At 48.1% G+C, this 16,327-nt stretch overlaps 1 protein-coding gene across 1 annotated transcript in view; it reads right to left on the bottom strand.

Moving 5' to 3' along the window:
• The window catches only part of RTTN (rotatin), a 178,085-nt gene that overhangs the window by 100,632 nt on the left and 61,126 nt on the right, over positions 1-16,327 (bottom strand). Inside the window, 3 exon segments of the mRNA XM_030552664.1 lie at positions 590-719; positions 10,380-10,619; positions 13,156-13,344. Coding sequence (XP_030408524.1) covers positions 590-719; positions 10,380-10,619; positions 13,156-13,344 — 559 coding nt within the window.

The raw sequence follows: 16,327 nt of genomic DNA, 5'->3' as shown, positions 1-16,327 counted from the left end.
TAAACGTACTGCAGACTTCATCCTTGATTAATAGTATCTTACTATCAGTTTTTCACAGTATCTCTCAAAAGAAGTTTTATTACAAGCTACAGACAATCAGCAGCCAGTCCAAATAGAGATGTATTACCACCGTTTAAGTAGTATCATTACTACGTAGCCATAAGCTTAACACTGAAATCACAGAAGTATATGAGTAGAAACTCAATAGTATCATCTGGCAAAAGCAACACTTGCCATCGGAAAAGTCATTCACACAACAACAAAAAAGCAAAACCATTTACAATTGTTTGATGTTAAATCATCAAAATATTAAGAAGTTGTGGTACAGACTACAAGGTAACCTATCACTACTAATGACAAATTTAATTGTAGTTCTTGATTTTGTAAAACAATCTGATTTTCTTTAGAGCAGCAGAAACTGCTTAGCTGTTTTCTACCAGGAATGCTTTAACCAAAAGCAAACAACAACAACAAAATCAAGATTCATTTTAAAGGCTTTATTTGTGGATGGTTTGCAGCTATATCACTTTGTGAAGTCTGCCATTTATATATTTTCCCCTAGGTATATTCTTATATGTTTAAGCAGTACCTCCAGAATCCACTTTAGATGTTCTGCCTCCAAACTCTTCTTCTGTTCCCTAAGCAACTTGTTTAGAAAACTTAAGACATCAACCAGAAGCTTCTCATCTTCTGTAGAAGCTGGAAGTACTTGCAGAAACCTTTGGTACAAACATACAGTATAACTATAGATTTCACCTTCATATCTGAAGCACATGACTTGAGATCTGAAATTCCAACATGATATAACATATCCATTAATATAGCAACACTATGGACTTCTCCATAGTAAGGATTAAATTTAGAGATATGAACAGAAGTAAAGACAGGGAAAGAGCTATTAACACTTAAATATACTACCAAAACTAACTACAAGGGAAAAGAGCTGAATTAGCTGCCTTCTTTTTTACAATTCACCTTTTAAATTCAGATGTTTTAATCATATTTTTCAGATTTTGCTCCTTTTCTAAGTTTACGTTAATATACTTGGAAACTAAAAAGTAAATTCCTTTTTAACATATCTTTTTTTAAAATACTGAAAACAGAGGATCTTTCTTATCACTTTATTCTGTAGAGAAAAGTTTATTAGGAAAATTCCAAGTATTCTATACATCTTTAAGCTTAGATACTCAATATTATAGAGGCAGCTGGTAACAAAAGACGGTTACTCACCTTTGTAACTGTGTTCTTCGAGATGTGTTGCTCACATCCATTCCAGTTAGGTGTGCGCGCCGGCGTGCACGTTCGTCGGAAACTTTTTACCCTAGCAAACTCCAGTGGGCCGGCAGGTCGCCCCTGGTGTGGCGCCGCCCTGGCGCCCAATATATATCCCTGCCGGCCCGCCCGCTCCTCAGTTCCTTCTGGCCGGCTACTCCGACCGTGGGGAAGGTGGGCGGGTGTGGAAGGGATGTGAGCAACACATCTCGAAGAACAACAGTTACAAAGGTGAGTAACCGTCTTCTTCTTCTTCGAGTGATTGCTCACATCCATTCCAGTTAGGTGACTCCCAAGCCATCCTAGGCGGTGGGGTCGGAGTGAGAAGTCGCGGCATGGAGCACTGCAGATCCGAAGGCCGCATCCTCTCTCGACTGCTGTACCAGGGTAGTGGGAAGCGAAGGTGTGGACCGATGACCAGGTCGCTGCCCGACAGATTTCCTGGATGGGCACACGGGCAAGGAAAGCCAGCGACGACGCCTGCGCCCTGGTAGAATGCGCAGTCACACGGCCCGTAGGGACATGGGCCAAGTCATAACAGGTCCTGATACAGGACGTAACCCACGAGGATAACCTCTGGGAGGAGATAGGAAGCCCTTTCATACGGTCCGCTACCGCCACGAAAAGCTGGGGGGATTTGCGGAAGGGTTTGGTCCTCTCTATGTAGAACGCGAGAGCTCTACGGACATCCAGCGAGTGGAGCTGCTGCTCCCTGCCTGAGGAGTGAGGTTTTGGGAAAAAACCGGGAGGAAAATCTCTTGGTTGACGTGGAAGGCTGAGACCACCTTGGGTAGAAAGGCAGGGTGTGGTCTAAGCTGTACCTTGTCTTTGTGGAAGACCGTATATGGGGGGTCTACCACAAGGGCTCGGAGTTCCGACACCCGTCTAGCTGAGGTGATAGCTACTAGAAAGGCAGCCTTCCAAGAGAGGTAAAGCAGGGAGCAAGTAGCTAACGGCTCAAAGGGGGGCCCCATGAGCCGGGACAACACCAGGTTAAGATCCCAGGTTGGAGCAGGGGACGGACGTTAGGGAATAACCGTTCCAGCCCTTTAAGAAATCTCGACACCGTCGGGTGAGAAAAAACGGAGCGACCGTCCGCACCCGGGTGAAAGGTGGAGATAGCTGCCAGATGTACTCGCAACGACGATAAGGCCAGACCTTGCCCTTTGAGGGACCAAACATAGTCTAAGATTTCGGATACCGAAACTTCCATAGGGCGGAGATTTCTCTCTACGCACCAACAGGAGAAGCGTTTCCATTTTGCCGAATATGTGGCTCTTGTGGACGGCTTCCTGCTGCCCAAGAGCACCTCTCTCACAGGCGTGGAGCAGCGCAGCTCGGAACCAGTTAGCCACACAGGAGCCAAGCCGCTAGGTGCAGCGACTGCAGGTCTGGGTGACAGAGAGACCCGTGGTCCTGGGTAATCAGGTCCGGATGAAGGGGCAGGGGAACTGGGTCGGCTACGGCCAAGTCTAGCAGCATGGTGTACCAGTGCTGTCTGGGCCATGCCGGGGCCACCATGATCACACGAGCCCTGTCTCTGCGCACCTTCAGGAGGACCTTGTGAACCAGAGGGAACGGAGGAAACGCATAGTACAGGTGGGTCGACCACTGGATGAGGAAGGCATCCGCTATCGACCCCGGCTCCCTGCCCTGAAAGGAGCAGAACGCTTGGCACTTCCTGTTCCCCTTGGACGCAAAGAGGTCCACCCGGGGATAACCCCACCTCCGGAAAATGGAGAGAGCGACGTCCGGGCGAAGGGACCACTCGTGTGACAGGAAGGATCTGCTCAATCGATCCGCCAGCGTGTTCCGTACTCCGGGAAGGAAGGAAGCCCTGAGGTGAATGGAGTGGGCTACGCAAAAGTCCCAGAGTCGTATCGCCTCGAGGCACAGGGAGGAGGACCTGGTGCCGCCTGCTTGTTGATATAATACATGGTCGTCGTGTTGTCCGTGAACACGGCTACACAACGACCCTGAAGCTGATGACAAAACGTTTGGCAAGCAAGGCGGACCGCTCTCAACTCCCTCATGTTGATGTGTAGCCCCACCTCCTCCTGGGACCATAGGCCCTGCGTCCGCAGGGTCCCTAGGTGGGCCCCCAGCCTAGATCTGAGGCATCCGTTGTCAGGGATACCGAGGGCTGAGACGGGTGAAAGGGAAGACCCGCACACAATACGGACTGGTCCAACCACCAGCCGAGGGAATCTAAGACCTTGGGGGACTGTGATTAACATGTCTAGCGGTTGCCTTGGCCTGTAATGACTGATAAGCCACAGCTGGAGAGGCTCATGCGGAGCCGAGCGTAGTCGGTCACAAAAGTGCACGCCGCCATGTGGCCTAACAGGGTTAGACATGTCCTCACTGACGTCAACGGGGCTGACCGCAAGCGTTGAACGATCGCCGCCATGGTCTGGAACCGCTGCGAGGCAGCGAGGCCCTGCCCACAGTGGCGTCCAGGACGGCCCCGATAAATTCCACCTTCTGAGTGGGCCTCAGGGTGGACTTGTCTGTGTTTATCAAGAGGCCCAGACTCGCAAACATGCGGTGATCACGCGGACATGGCTGTACACCTGCTGTTCCGACGTGCCCCGAATAACAACCAATCGTCCAGATAAGGGAACACGTGGACACGGTTGCGCCGAAGATGCGCCACGACAACTGCCATGCATTTTGTAAACACCCTCGGGGCCGTGGACAGGCCAAACGGGAGGACCGCAAATTGATAATGACGAGCCCCCACAACGAGCGGAGGAAGCGTCTGTGGCGTGGCCAAATGGCAACGTGGAAATACGCGTCCTGCATGTCGAGGGCGGCGTACCAGTCTCCCGGATCCAGGGATGGAATAATGGTCCCAGGGATACCATGCGGAACTTCAACTTCACGAGTATTTGTTGAGCTCTCGCAGGTCGAGGATAGGCCTGAGGCCCCCTTGGCCTTGGGGATCAGAAAATAGCGGGAATAAAACCCCTTGCCTTTCTCGTTTTCGGGAACCGCCTCTATAGCTCCTTTGCTGAGGAGCGTCTGCAACCTCCTGCCGAAGGAATTGCTCGTGAGAGGGGTCCCTGAAGAGGGACGAGGAAGGAGGGCGGGAAGGAGGAAACGAAACAAACTGCAGGCGGTACCCGTCTGCACCACGCTTAAGACCCAGCGGTCCGATGTTATTTGGGACCACGCCGGGAGGAAAACGAAAGGCGGTTGGAAAACGGGGGGAAGGATCCATAGGGGAAACTGTTACTGCGCCCTCGGCGCACCTTCAAAATGAAGGCTTAGGACCAGGCGGGGGTTTGAGGAGCCTTGGTTCTGCCCCCCTTGGTTCCCCGACTGCCTGCGCCTCCCGTTCCTGCCGTGGCGCCTGTAAGGGTCCTGCCGCTGGCGGAACTGGGAAAACGGCCGCGGTGCTGCTGTTGTTGCGGCCTAAAGGGTCTACGCTGTGTCACGGGGGTGTGCATCCCGAGGGACCGCGCAATGACCCGGTTGTCCTTTAACTCTTAAGTCTGGGGTCGTCTTATCGGAAAACAGGCCCTGGCCTTCGAAGGGAAGGTCCTGTATCGTGTGCTGGAGCTCTGGCGGAAGGCCGGAAACCTGCAGCCAGGAGATGCGACGCATCGTAACTCCTGACGCGAGGGTACGGGCAGCCGAGTCCGCAGCGTCCAAGGAGGCTTGTAAGGCCGTCGCGCGACCCTCTTGCCTTCGTCCAGGATGGCCGTAAACTCTTGGCGAGCATCTGTGGCAGCAGCTCCTTAAATTTGTCCCTGCCACCCAGGAGTTAAAGGCGTACATGCTCAGCAGGGCCTGCTGGTTAGAGACCCTGAGCTGCAGCGCCCCAGCCGAATACACCTTACGGCCAAGGAGGTCCATCCGCCTGGCTTCTCTGGATTTGGGGGCTGGAGCCTCCTGGCCGTGACGCTCCCTATCGTTCACGATTGCACTACCAGTGAACGGGAGTCGGTGAACATGTAAATATTCGTACCCCTTAGAAGGGGCATGTACTTCCTCTCGACTCCTTTCGCTGTCGGAGGGATGGAGGCCGGGGATTGCCAGATAGTATTGGCATTGGCCTGAATGGTCCGTATGAACGGCAGGGCGACCCTGGTGGGAGCATCGGAAGAGAGGATGGTGACAATTGGGTCCTCTATCTCCGAGACCTCCTCTGCCTGCAGACTCAGGTTTTGAGCCAATCGCCTGAGGAGGTCCTGGTGCGCCCTGAGATCCAGCGGGGGGGACTGTTGGAGGAGGGTACCCGCCACCGCCTCATCCGGGGAGGAGGATGATGAGACCCCAGGCACAATAGTGTCCAACTGAGGGTCTTCCTCAGCCCTCGCCTCTGTCTCCGGAGCCGCAGCGGGAAGTCCTGCTGTTTGGACCCTTCGTCCCCTTCCGGGAGGGGAGGGGGGCGAGACAAAGAGGCTTCAGGGGCCCCTACGCTCCGCAGTCGCCGGCCTAGCAGGGAGCTGCTGGGGGCCCTGGGCCTGATGGTACGCCCAGGGTGTCCAGATCCCCACTGTTGTGGGCCTTGGTCCTGCAGCGGCGGATCAGCAAACAGCGCCGCCTGCCGGTCGTGTGCCCAGCGCCTAGCCGCTTGTCCGTCTGGGAGAGAAGACGGACGGCTGCCCTCGAGGGCCACGGCGGGGCCGAACCATTGGCTGGTTACGGGGTCCGCCGCGGGCCGGCACGGAGGATCGTCTTGGTGCCGCGGGACCGGGTGCCGGTGAGGTAATATCGGGCCGGGATCGGGACCGGGACCGGAATCTGTCACGGTGCCGGACGCCGCTTCGGGACCGGGATCTGTCACGGTGCCGGGCGCCGCTTCGGTACCCGGGGCGCCGCTTTCTGTGGCCGGGACCTAATACCAGCTCGGTGCCTGGGAAGATCGACCGGGACGGGACCTGCCACCAGCTCGGCTGCCGGAGAGGTCGACCGGGGCCCCCCCCCCCCCCCACACACCCCCCCCCCCTGGGACCTGCCACCCAGGCCGCCTCCGGTTGCCGGGAGGGCGAAGCAAGACCGGGAACGGGACACTGCCACCAGCTCGGTTGCCGGGAGGTCGGACCGGGTCGGCGGCAGTAGCGTCGGGACCTGCTCCTGGAGGTCCGCGGTGCCGCGTGTCGGACTGGAGCCTGACCGCGGGACCGTCTCGATGCCGACCGGTTGCCGCGAGTGCGACCGGTACCGCTGAGGGGAGCGGTTGCCGGGACTGCGAGCGGCGTCGGGGATCTGGAAGCGCCAAGACGTCGGGGCCTGGATGGCGAACGGACTGTCTGTGGGCGGTGCCGACATCATGGGCTTGCCTCTGGTACGCGACCCGCACCGGAGGTACCGGGGGTGGCAGCCGAGTAGGCTCCGTCAGGGCAATAAGGTCCCGAGCCGAGGCGAAGGTCTCCGGTGTGGATGGGACCACTATCTCAACCCCAGATCTCATGGGGGAGCTCGGCGGCACCGGACTCAACGGACCCGCCGGGCCCGGAGTCAACGGTGCTGACGGTGCCGGCGGCGCCGCGGCCGATGTCGAGGCCGGGCGCTCAAGCAGGGTCTGCCTGGCCGGAGTATTAGACTTCGACGGCCTAGGCTCTGATTCCGGTGCCGGAGAAGGTCGGTGCCGGGGAGTCTTCTCGGTGCCGGAGCGATCCGGTGCCGGTGCCGAAACCACGGTCTGCGAAGTGGACGGGTCAAGTGCCGCCTCCATTAGGAGAGTTCGGAGCCTCTGATCCCTCTCCTTTTTTGTCCTCGGCTTAAAGCCTTACAGATGCGGCACTGTCAGATCTGTGCGATTCCCCGAGGCACTTCAGGGCACGCTTCGTGGGATCGCTGGTAGGCATGGGCTTCTTGCAGGCCGCACACTGCTTGAAGCCTGGCGAAACAGGCATGAGCCTGGCGCCCGGTGCCGGGAAGGGCTAAGCCCCCGGCAAGGAACTACTTAACAGCTATTTACTAAACTATCTACTTAACAATACTAATTAACAACTATATAGAGCTAGAGATAAGCGATAAACAAGCGATAGAAACTAGGAGAGCTAGGGACGTGGAGGACAGCTATGCCGCGCTCCACAGTTCCAACGACCGACACGGCGGTAAGAAGGAACTGAGGAGCGGGCGGGCCGGCAGGGATATATATTGGGCGCCATGGCGGCGCCACTCCAGGGGGCGACCTGCCGGCCCACTGGAGTTGCTAGGGTAAAAGTTTCCGACGAACGTGCACGCGCGGCGCGCACACCTAACTGGAATGGATGTGAGCAATCACTCGAAGAAGAACCTCTATTTAGGTTGCTTAACATTTTCCATTATGTAAGATTTTTGACCTTTTCCATAAGAAGCTATCAAATTTCCATTTGTAGCAGGCCTTTGCTATTCAACAAGGGAAATCTTCTCACAGAGAAGTGCTGTCATAAACAGATAGTTAAGAGTTAATAGAACGGGAGTACTTCATGTCTCTTTTGCCTGTAAAGGGTTAACAAGTCCAGTGAGCCTGGCTGTCACCTGACCAGAGGACCAATCAGGGAACAGGATACTTTCAAATCTTGAGGGAGGGAGTTTGTTGTGTGCTGTTAGTTTTTTGGTTGTTGTTCTCTCTGGGTTCTGAGAGGTGACCAGACATGCAACCAGGTTTCTCTCCAATCTCTCTGATACAGTCTCTTATATGTCCAGAATAGTAAAGTACTAGGTAGATAAAGCGAGTTAGGCTTCTGTTTGTTTTCTTTATTTGCAAATGTGTATTTGGCTAGAAGGAGTTCAAATTTGTATTTGCTGAAAGGATTTTAATTGTACTTGTATACTTAGGCTGGGAGGGTATTCCCAGTGTCTATAGCTGAAAGACACATAATTTTACTTTTTTTCTTTCTTTAATTAAAAGCTTTTCTTGTTTAAGAACCTGATTGTTTTTTTTTTATTCTGGTGTGAGATCCCAGGGGATGGGGTCTGGATTCACCAGGGAATTGATGGGGAGAAAGGAGGGAAGGGGGAGAGAAAGGTTAAATTTCTCTCTGTGTTAAGATACTTTCTCAGGAAGAGTCTGGGAGGGGGAAAGAGAAGGAGGGGGGAAGGTGAATTTTCTTCTCTGTTTTAAGATTCAAGGAGTTTGAATCACAGTAATCTTCCAGGGTAACCCAGGGAGGGGAAGCCTGGGAGAGGCAACGGGGGGAAAGGGTTTCCTTTCTTTGTGTAAGATCCAGAGGGTCTGGGTGTGGGAGTCCCCGGGCAACGTTTTGGGGGACCAGAGTGTACCAGGCACTGGAATTCCTGGTTGGTGGCAGTGCTACAAGTGCTAAGCTGGTAATTGAGCTTAGAAGAATTCATGCTGGTGCCCCATCTTTTGGACGCTAAGGTTCAGAGTGGGGAATTATACCAGGACAAGTGCTTTTTCTTTGTTCCAGGCAATTCCATTCAGATTTAGCTCAGTTCTAAAGTGTTCAAATCATCATTTTCCATCTCACTTGCCGTCATCAGAAATTTTTTGGCAGGTGTCAAAATTAATGAAGATTCCAAGACTGGCTAAATCTGCCACAGTAGCATTAGCAACATCACAAACCTGTGAGCTGCCAGAGTTGCTATGTGGAAGGGGATCGGGAAGAGAAGGGGAAAGCCAGGCTTCCCCCCACAATCCTTCCTGCCTGCTCGTCCATTCTCAGCACCCGGTCTCATCCCATCTCTCCACCTATGCCCAAAGCACACAGGACAAGAGCTTCTTCAACTCCTGCATACAAGGAGCCAAGAAAGAGAGATAAGCCAGCTTTCCCTGGAGCCACTCCCTTCCTCCTCAACTCCCAAGGAGAGCAATTACTGAGCTGGGTTCCATTTGTAACGGAGGGGCAGTTACAGCAGCGGCGGCTACTGACAAGCTCAGCAACATGTTGAACCAGTGCTGATGAGGCCATGCAGGGGCTATTAGGATAATTTCCACTCTGTTTGGCTGATCTTCACAAGGACCTTGTTAATCAATGGCACTAGCGGGAAGGCAACATCAGCGCCCTCCACCACAGAATAAAAAAGGCATCTGATAGGAAGCCCCTGTCGATCCCCAGGATCAAACAGAACATGTGCATTTTCTGTTCTGCCTGGCTGTGAAAAGATCCACCTGGGGAGTCCCCCACTTCTGGAAGATTATGCTGACTACGTCTGGATGGAGTACCACTGTGGCAAGATGAGAAGTCCTGCTGAGGTGATCTGCTGAGACATTCCTTGTTCTGGTCAGGTGCACAGTTATCAGAAGAATGGCATGCACACACAAAAATCCCAAAGACGGAGAGCTTCTTGACAAAGAGCCGAAGACCTGGCACCACCCACATTGCAGCAGTTTTGTCTTATTATCTTATTACTATATAGATTTCATGGGGGAGACCACGGTTTCTCAAATTGGGGGGTCTTGACCCTTAAGGAGTTGCAGGGATTATTTTACAAGATTATTTTAGGGGGGTCATTGTATTGCCACCCTTACTTATGTGCTGCCTTCAGAACTGGGCAGCTGGAGAGTGGTGGCTGTGGCCAGGCACCAGCTGTGAAGGCAGAGCCCCGCCAGCAGCCAGTGCAGAAGTAAGGGTAGCAATACCATACCATGCCACCCTTACTTCTATGGTGCTGTCTTCAGAGCTGGGTGGCCAGAGGTGGAGGCTGCTGACTGAGGGCCCGCTCTGCAGGCTAGCAGTACTGAAGTAAGGCATGGTAGGGTGTTGCTACCCTTACTTATGTGCTGGTGCTGGCAGGGCACTGCCTTCACAGCTGGACACCTGGCCAACAGCCGCCACTCTCCAGCCGCCCAGCTCTGAAGGCAGAGCTGCCGCCAGCAGCAGCCCAGAAGTATGGATGGCATGGTATGGTATTGAGAGTGGTGGCTGTTGGCCATGGTAGTAGCAATGTGAATTTCCTATTAATTTGTCTCCATACCCTAAAACAATAACGAGACATCCCTAAACCTTCATTCAGTGCACATACTAGGCACAAAGGGACGAATTAAAGCTGTCTGGACAACTATAAATCTGAGTGTCCTAGTTTGCAAGTGCTTGACTTGGCAAACAAATAACATTATTTCAATGTCAGAATTGTTAATGTAATATACTTATATACCTTGATACACTGCTTTGTAACTAGTGACTACACTTTTCATTTATGCTTACCTGTTGAATGCTGTTTGCCAAGCCACGCCCTTCGAAGTGGTCCTGCAAGAGCCAATGCTAAATTTTAAAGCCAGCTTGTCATTTAGAATATAAAAACTCATCCTAGTCACAGCAGCTCTAACTTCCCTGTGGGACACGGCCTGAACTACTGCATTAAGACAATCCTGCAGTCCACTGGCTGTGTGTGTTATCTTCAACGTAAGAAAGTCCTCTGAGGATAACTTTAATGTGTCTAAAAATCTGAAAGAAATAAAGGCATAGAATGACAGTTAATAGCCTGCATCTTTAAATGATTTTAATAGCCACTGATTTCTCCATTTTTCTTGTTCTAATGAGAAAATTAACTGTGAACCTCTTAGGTATTGTGTTTGATCCATCATGTCTTAAAAAAAAATAAATCCTGAGCTGGCTTGTTTTTTAAAGGTTAGTTTGTATTAGGAAGCTATTGGGCATAATTATGATACTTACGTCTTCACAATACTAATGTTGGCAGTCACTTCTATGAGAATACTCTTTTATTTTCAAAGTATACTAGAAAGAGTATAGTAGATCAGTGTGCATTTGCCTATGGAAAGTCACCATAAATATGACTGTCCTGCCATAAGGATGATGTTGTTAGTGGCTCCGTGCCTTCAAAAGTCCTAAAATAGATGAAACTTCCAAAGGATAGCTCCGTCCCCATTCTAATGAAGTCCACAACTCATCATCAGTTCCTCTGCTTGTCCAGACAATCTACTGATTTGAGGTAGCTTTATACAATACCCCAGTTTCACCCTTCATGAAAATCACTGGCTTCTCTGCTGAATTTGCAGATAGAAGTATTAAATTAATTCTATTTTTGGTAGTGATTTTCATGACATGGACATCTGAGAGATGAACTGAAACCAAAACCTTCTCACATACCATCTGCTACTCAAGACATTCAATAGCAATGACATCTGGCATTATCAACATGCCAATGCCACTTCATTATGCCCCTTTCTAACGAGTTTCAATATAAATGCACCTTTGGAAAAGCCTCAGTTTGGTCAGCTCTGTTCCTTCCTTTCCCCCCCTCTCCTTCAGTTAAAAAAATTCTACAATGTCATAGATAGATAATAAGACAGAAAAGTATCTTATCCTAGACAAGTTACTTCATTGTTAAGTCATTATTAAGATGAACAGGAACTGGAAGAAATATTTAAAATATATAACCACACCCCGTGATGTATGTGTAGATAACGCATAAGGAACTAGGTATGTATACTGAAAAGGTGCTAGCTAAGACAGGTCATTGGAAGGTTATTAATAGATTCTAGGCAGGAAGGGGGTAGCAAACACTTCTCTCTCTGGCAGATCTTTGCGTATTTTATGCTTCTGGGCCAACTTAATCACCATAAAATAAATGTACATACTTGGAGATAGGCTCTGTTTGCTGTCTGGGTCAGGTGAAGGCTCAAGGATTTACAAAAACAAAGAAACCCCAAGATAAGCATTTGAACAGGGGACCTCCTGCAGTAAGGGACCATATTCAGGAACTGTATAAAAGCAGCAAAGAGGAGATGAGATTTCACTCTTCACCAAGGAATTAAGATGACAGTTAGTTTGCTTCATGGAAAAATGGATCTCAGTCAAGCTTGGTGAAAATGCTGAGAAGAACTTTGAGTAAGAAACTTCTTTACACAGGAAGATAATGTATTCGTTAAATTTGGGTTGTAGAAAGCATGTTATGATTTTATTTTATATGTAACCATTTGTTCCCAAAGTTCTTATTTATCATCTAAATCTCTGTTCTTTGATAATAAACTTATTCTTGTTTTCAGTATAAAAATATATCTCAGTGCAGTGTGTTAAGCAGACTGGTGATCCTCAATTAAAACTATAAGCTGGTACGTACTAGCAATTTGTGACTAAAGTATCAGAGTCCTCAAAGTGTTCCACAGATCATGGGCTGGGCACTCCAGAGGGACGCTTGAAAGACTTGCGGGTTGGTGTGTGCCTATTGCTAACCTGTACAGTGAAAGCAAGGCCTGAGAAGGTAGTGTTTGTTTTGCCAAAGGCTGGTGCAGCCAAGGAACTGATCCACAGCAGGTACAGACAAGGCTGCCTCACGTTAAGGGCAGGTGGTAGCAAGATGCCTCACAGCCTTGGGTAACCCTAGGAAGCACCACAGATACATAAGCAGATAATTCAGTCCTACTAAATAAATCAAATGCCCTTTGAGCAGAGCAACCTTGTAGAATATTTAAGCTCTGCAAAATACTCCAAAATATAGCAAATTTAAGCACTTTTAAAAATTATACTAAATATAATTAAAGAGATATGAAGGCTAATTTCTTGTCTGACCAGTATGGTCCTTCACATATATAAAATTAACAGTTTTAAGGAAATTCCATCCCAAACAAAACAACGAGTAAGATGAAGAATTTAAGTCAAGTGTTTACTTCAGCAGGATATAGCACTCCCTAAACCAAGATGAGCTGCCTCATGTTCAGCAACACTTATCTTTATGGCTTAACCTGCTCCCATTGTAATCAAAGGGAGTTTGTTTTTCAGTCTATATAAATGGGAGTAGAAGCAGGCTCTAGATTTGTCAGAGCTGAAATTCAGATGAACGAGCAGCCCGACAGCATTTTTCACAACCAGCTGCTTGTGATCGTTTACCACTTAAAATGATAGCAATTTTGAACCACGAACAGTTTGGATTACAATGCAGCATAAAGTCAAAGGGTATTTAACCTTGAAGGAAGGCTAGTTCAATTATATTATGATTCAATATACAGATATCATGACTTACGCTTGTGCTTCTGTTTCATAGTTCACCAGTTGCAATAGTTTATCAATCCCATGATACCATGACAGATTCCAAGCCATCTTAAGCATGTCAGACACAGGTTTCGAGGTCAAGCAGTCAGAAGATAACAGCAAAACAACAGAGTTAGGACTAACTGCATGATGAGCAGTGACTCTGATTGGGAGGTGATACCTTTAGAGAAATTGTATTGAAATATTCTGTTATAACATGACATTCAATCTTTCAAGCAAGGTTTTTTGAAAGTCTGCGGGGGGAGAAAAAAAAGTCACATTTACAACTTAAAAACACAGAACATAAATATGTCCTTCCCTTCACAAAAGCATCCTCTAGTCTGGAAGCTACAAGTTCCCAGACTGAAGGATTCTGTGTGTGAAGAAAGATTACTCAGCTTTGAAGCAGCCCATTTTTTTCCTTCCAAAACACTGAATACAGAGCTTAAAAAGGATTTTCTTACACCACCACCTATGTGTAAGAGATAAACAAGTGAAGAACTACACTTTGTTTCCATCTCCTTCGGCTGGGAAATATAGACTACTGTCTGGGCTGGCATATAGGAACATCATAGAATTAGGTTGCTAAAACAATTAGAAATTTAGCTTCTCATTTACTACTACTCCTGCCACTACAGAAATGCAAGTTCATTAAAAGGCAGATGTTTTATTTCCATCTGTAACCTCTTTTTCAGTATGTCTGTTTCTGAACATTTTGTACCAGCATGACAGTCAACAAGACACTATCAACATGGTCAAAATATAAAACAATGCAAGACTCAAAACTGGAGCCTCTGAGTAGAAACAAAAGAATAACTGAAGGGAAAACACTTCAATCCAACCCACAGTCCCCTCCCCACACCAAAAAAGAAAACCACTCGAAGATGCTCAGAATGAACACACTTAAGCATGCAAGGACTACACATGTATTGTGAGGTTTCATATTACTTATTGATTTCCATGTAATGTACTCAGTTTGGAAGGTTTTTTGTTTGTTTGCTGTTTTAAAACTGAGAGCCCCAATATTCACCCTGACCTGTGATAGCCAGCTGGAGTTTTCTCAATCTCACCAGCTTCATCAACAACAGATCTGTAGTTCAAACTAATCCCTGAGTCACAACTCCATTAACTTCAGATCTCACTGATACTTTCTAAACCTTAAAAAGAACAGGAGTACTTGTGGCACCTTAGAGACTAACAAATTTATTTGAGCAGAAGCTTTCGTGGGCTACAGCCCACTTCATCGGACGCATAGAATGGAACATATATCTCCTCACTATACGTTCCATTCTATGCATCCGATGAACTGGGTTGTAGCCCACGAAAGCTTATGCTCAAATAAATGTTAGTCTCTAAGGTGCCACAAGTACTCCTGTTCTTTTTGCGGATACAGACTAACACAGTGCTACTCTGAAACCTTTCAAAACCTTATTAGCCTGAACTGAAAAGTTTAAATGGGGGGAAAAAATTATAACCTTTATGGTGGGCAAATCTGATATGGAAACCAGAGCAAGGCAAAAGTATGGAATACCGAAAATGTCATTTTAGTCACTTTTTCGGATAGACTCCTTTTTAAAGTGATGCAAAGGCCAACCATAGCCCAAAATCTAGGTTATGTAAACAAAAGCAACTTTGTCAACCTCATGGTGGGAGCGGGGGTTATTCCAATATAAAGTTAGTAATTTTGGTTGGTGTTTCTTTTTTTTATTATAAAACAACTATCCCTTTAAGCATTAGCAATCTAAACGCTAATAATACTCCAGTGCCTGAGAACTTGAAATTGGTTAGAAAGTGATTATTAATCAAAGTGAAATTGAGCACTATATTTTTATTATCCAGGCTGAGAAAACAACAAAATCGATGAATAGTTAAAGCCTTGTGCTTATTTCAGGGGACTTTCATGTGTTTACAGCTCCCTTTAGCATCTGGCCCTTATTGAAAAAACAGGTTAGATCTTTACAATTCTTTTAGTTTTAATAGTGTGATATATTATTACAGTAGTAACAAAGCTAAAGATATTGCCTAACAACTGATTTGCTCTGACTGCTAACTATTATACAAAAACTTAACCACTTCACTGTAACCCTCACTTAGTTTGCTTTTCTCCATCTATTGCCTCTCATCATATGCTTAGATTGGGGTGGACCAACCTGTAGCTCCGGAGCCACTTGTGGCTCTTCAGAAGTTAATATGCGGCTCCTTGTATAGCCACCGACTCCGGGGCTGGAGCTACAGGTGCCAACTTTTCCAATGTGACAAGGGTGCTCAATGCTCAACTCCTGGCTCTGTCACAGGCCCTGCCCCCACTCCACCGCTTCCCACCCCCTTCCCTGAGCCTAGTGTGCCTTCACTCCTCCTCCCCTCCCCCCAGACTCCTGCACGCCACGAAACAGCTGATCGGGAGGTGCAGGGAGGGATGGGGAGGTACTGATTGGCGGAGCTGCTGACATATTAATGTGGCTCTTTGGTAATGTACATTGGTAAATTCTGACTCCTTCTCAGGCTCAGGTTGGCCACCTGGCTTAGACTGTAAGTTCTTTGATGTACAGGTGTTGTTTCTTTCACAAGCATCCATTAAATGCATAGTGCCTACCACAATGGGCCACTAGTCCTTCTGCAGCCAACAGTATTTTGCAGAATTTGCAGCTGACAACTTTACAGGAAACGTAAAACACAGAGCTGAGGAGAAAGTTAACATAACTCAGAATTCCAAATTTAGCATCTGAGGATCCAATCCTGCTTGCAATTATGTCCGTGCTTATCTTTCCGCTTGTAAATAATCCCACTGACTATCCCATGTAGGTTAAACTCCTGCATAAGAGCTTACAGGATCAGAGTTTTTGTTTGCTGTCATCTGCAGGTCACAATGGCAAACAATATTCGTTCAGCTTGAGTAGAGCTGAAGTTATAAAAAAATAAATCAGAAATTTCAAATCAATTCAGTGAAACAAATAGAATTTTCATGTCTACTAAGTAAAATCCCATTGATATCAAAGCTTCATATTGATTTACCTATAAAATAAGCACTTGGGCAAAAACACACAGTACCATTGCTCTTTATAACACAATTTTCAGAATCCACACAGACGACTAGGAAGGGGTGACCGAATATCAAGTGTGAAAAACCAAGACAGGAGGTGGGGAGTAACAGATGCCTATAGAAG

Source organism: Gopherus evgoodei, chromosome 2, assembly GCF_007399415.2.
Source record: "Gopherus evgoodei ecotype Sinaloan lineage chromosome 2, rGopEvg1_v1.p, whole genome shotgun sequence".
Classification (NCBI taxonomy): domain Eukaryota; kingdom Metazoa; phylum Chordata; order Testudines; family Testudinidae; genus Gopherus; species Gopherus evgoodei.
The sequence above is the reverse complement of the archived record's forward strand: the minus strand, read 5'-3'. Positions and strand labels throughout refer to the sequence as shown.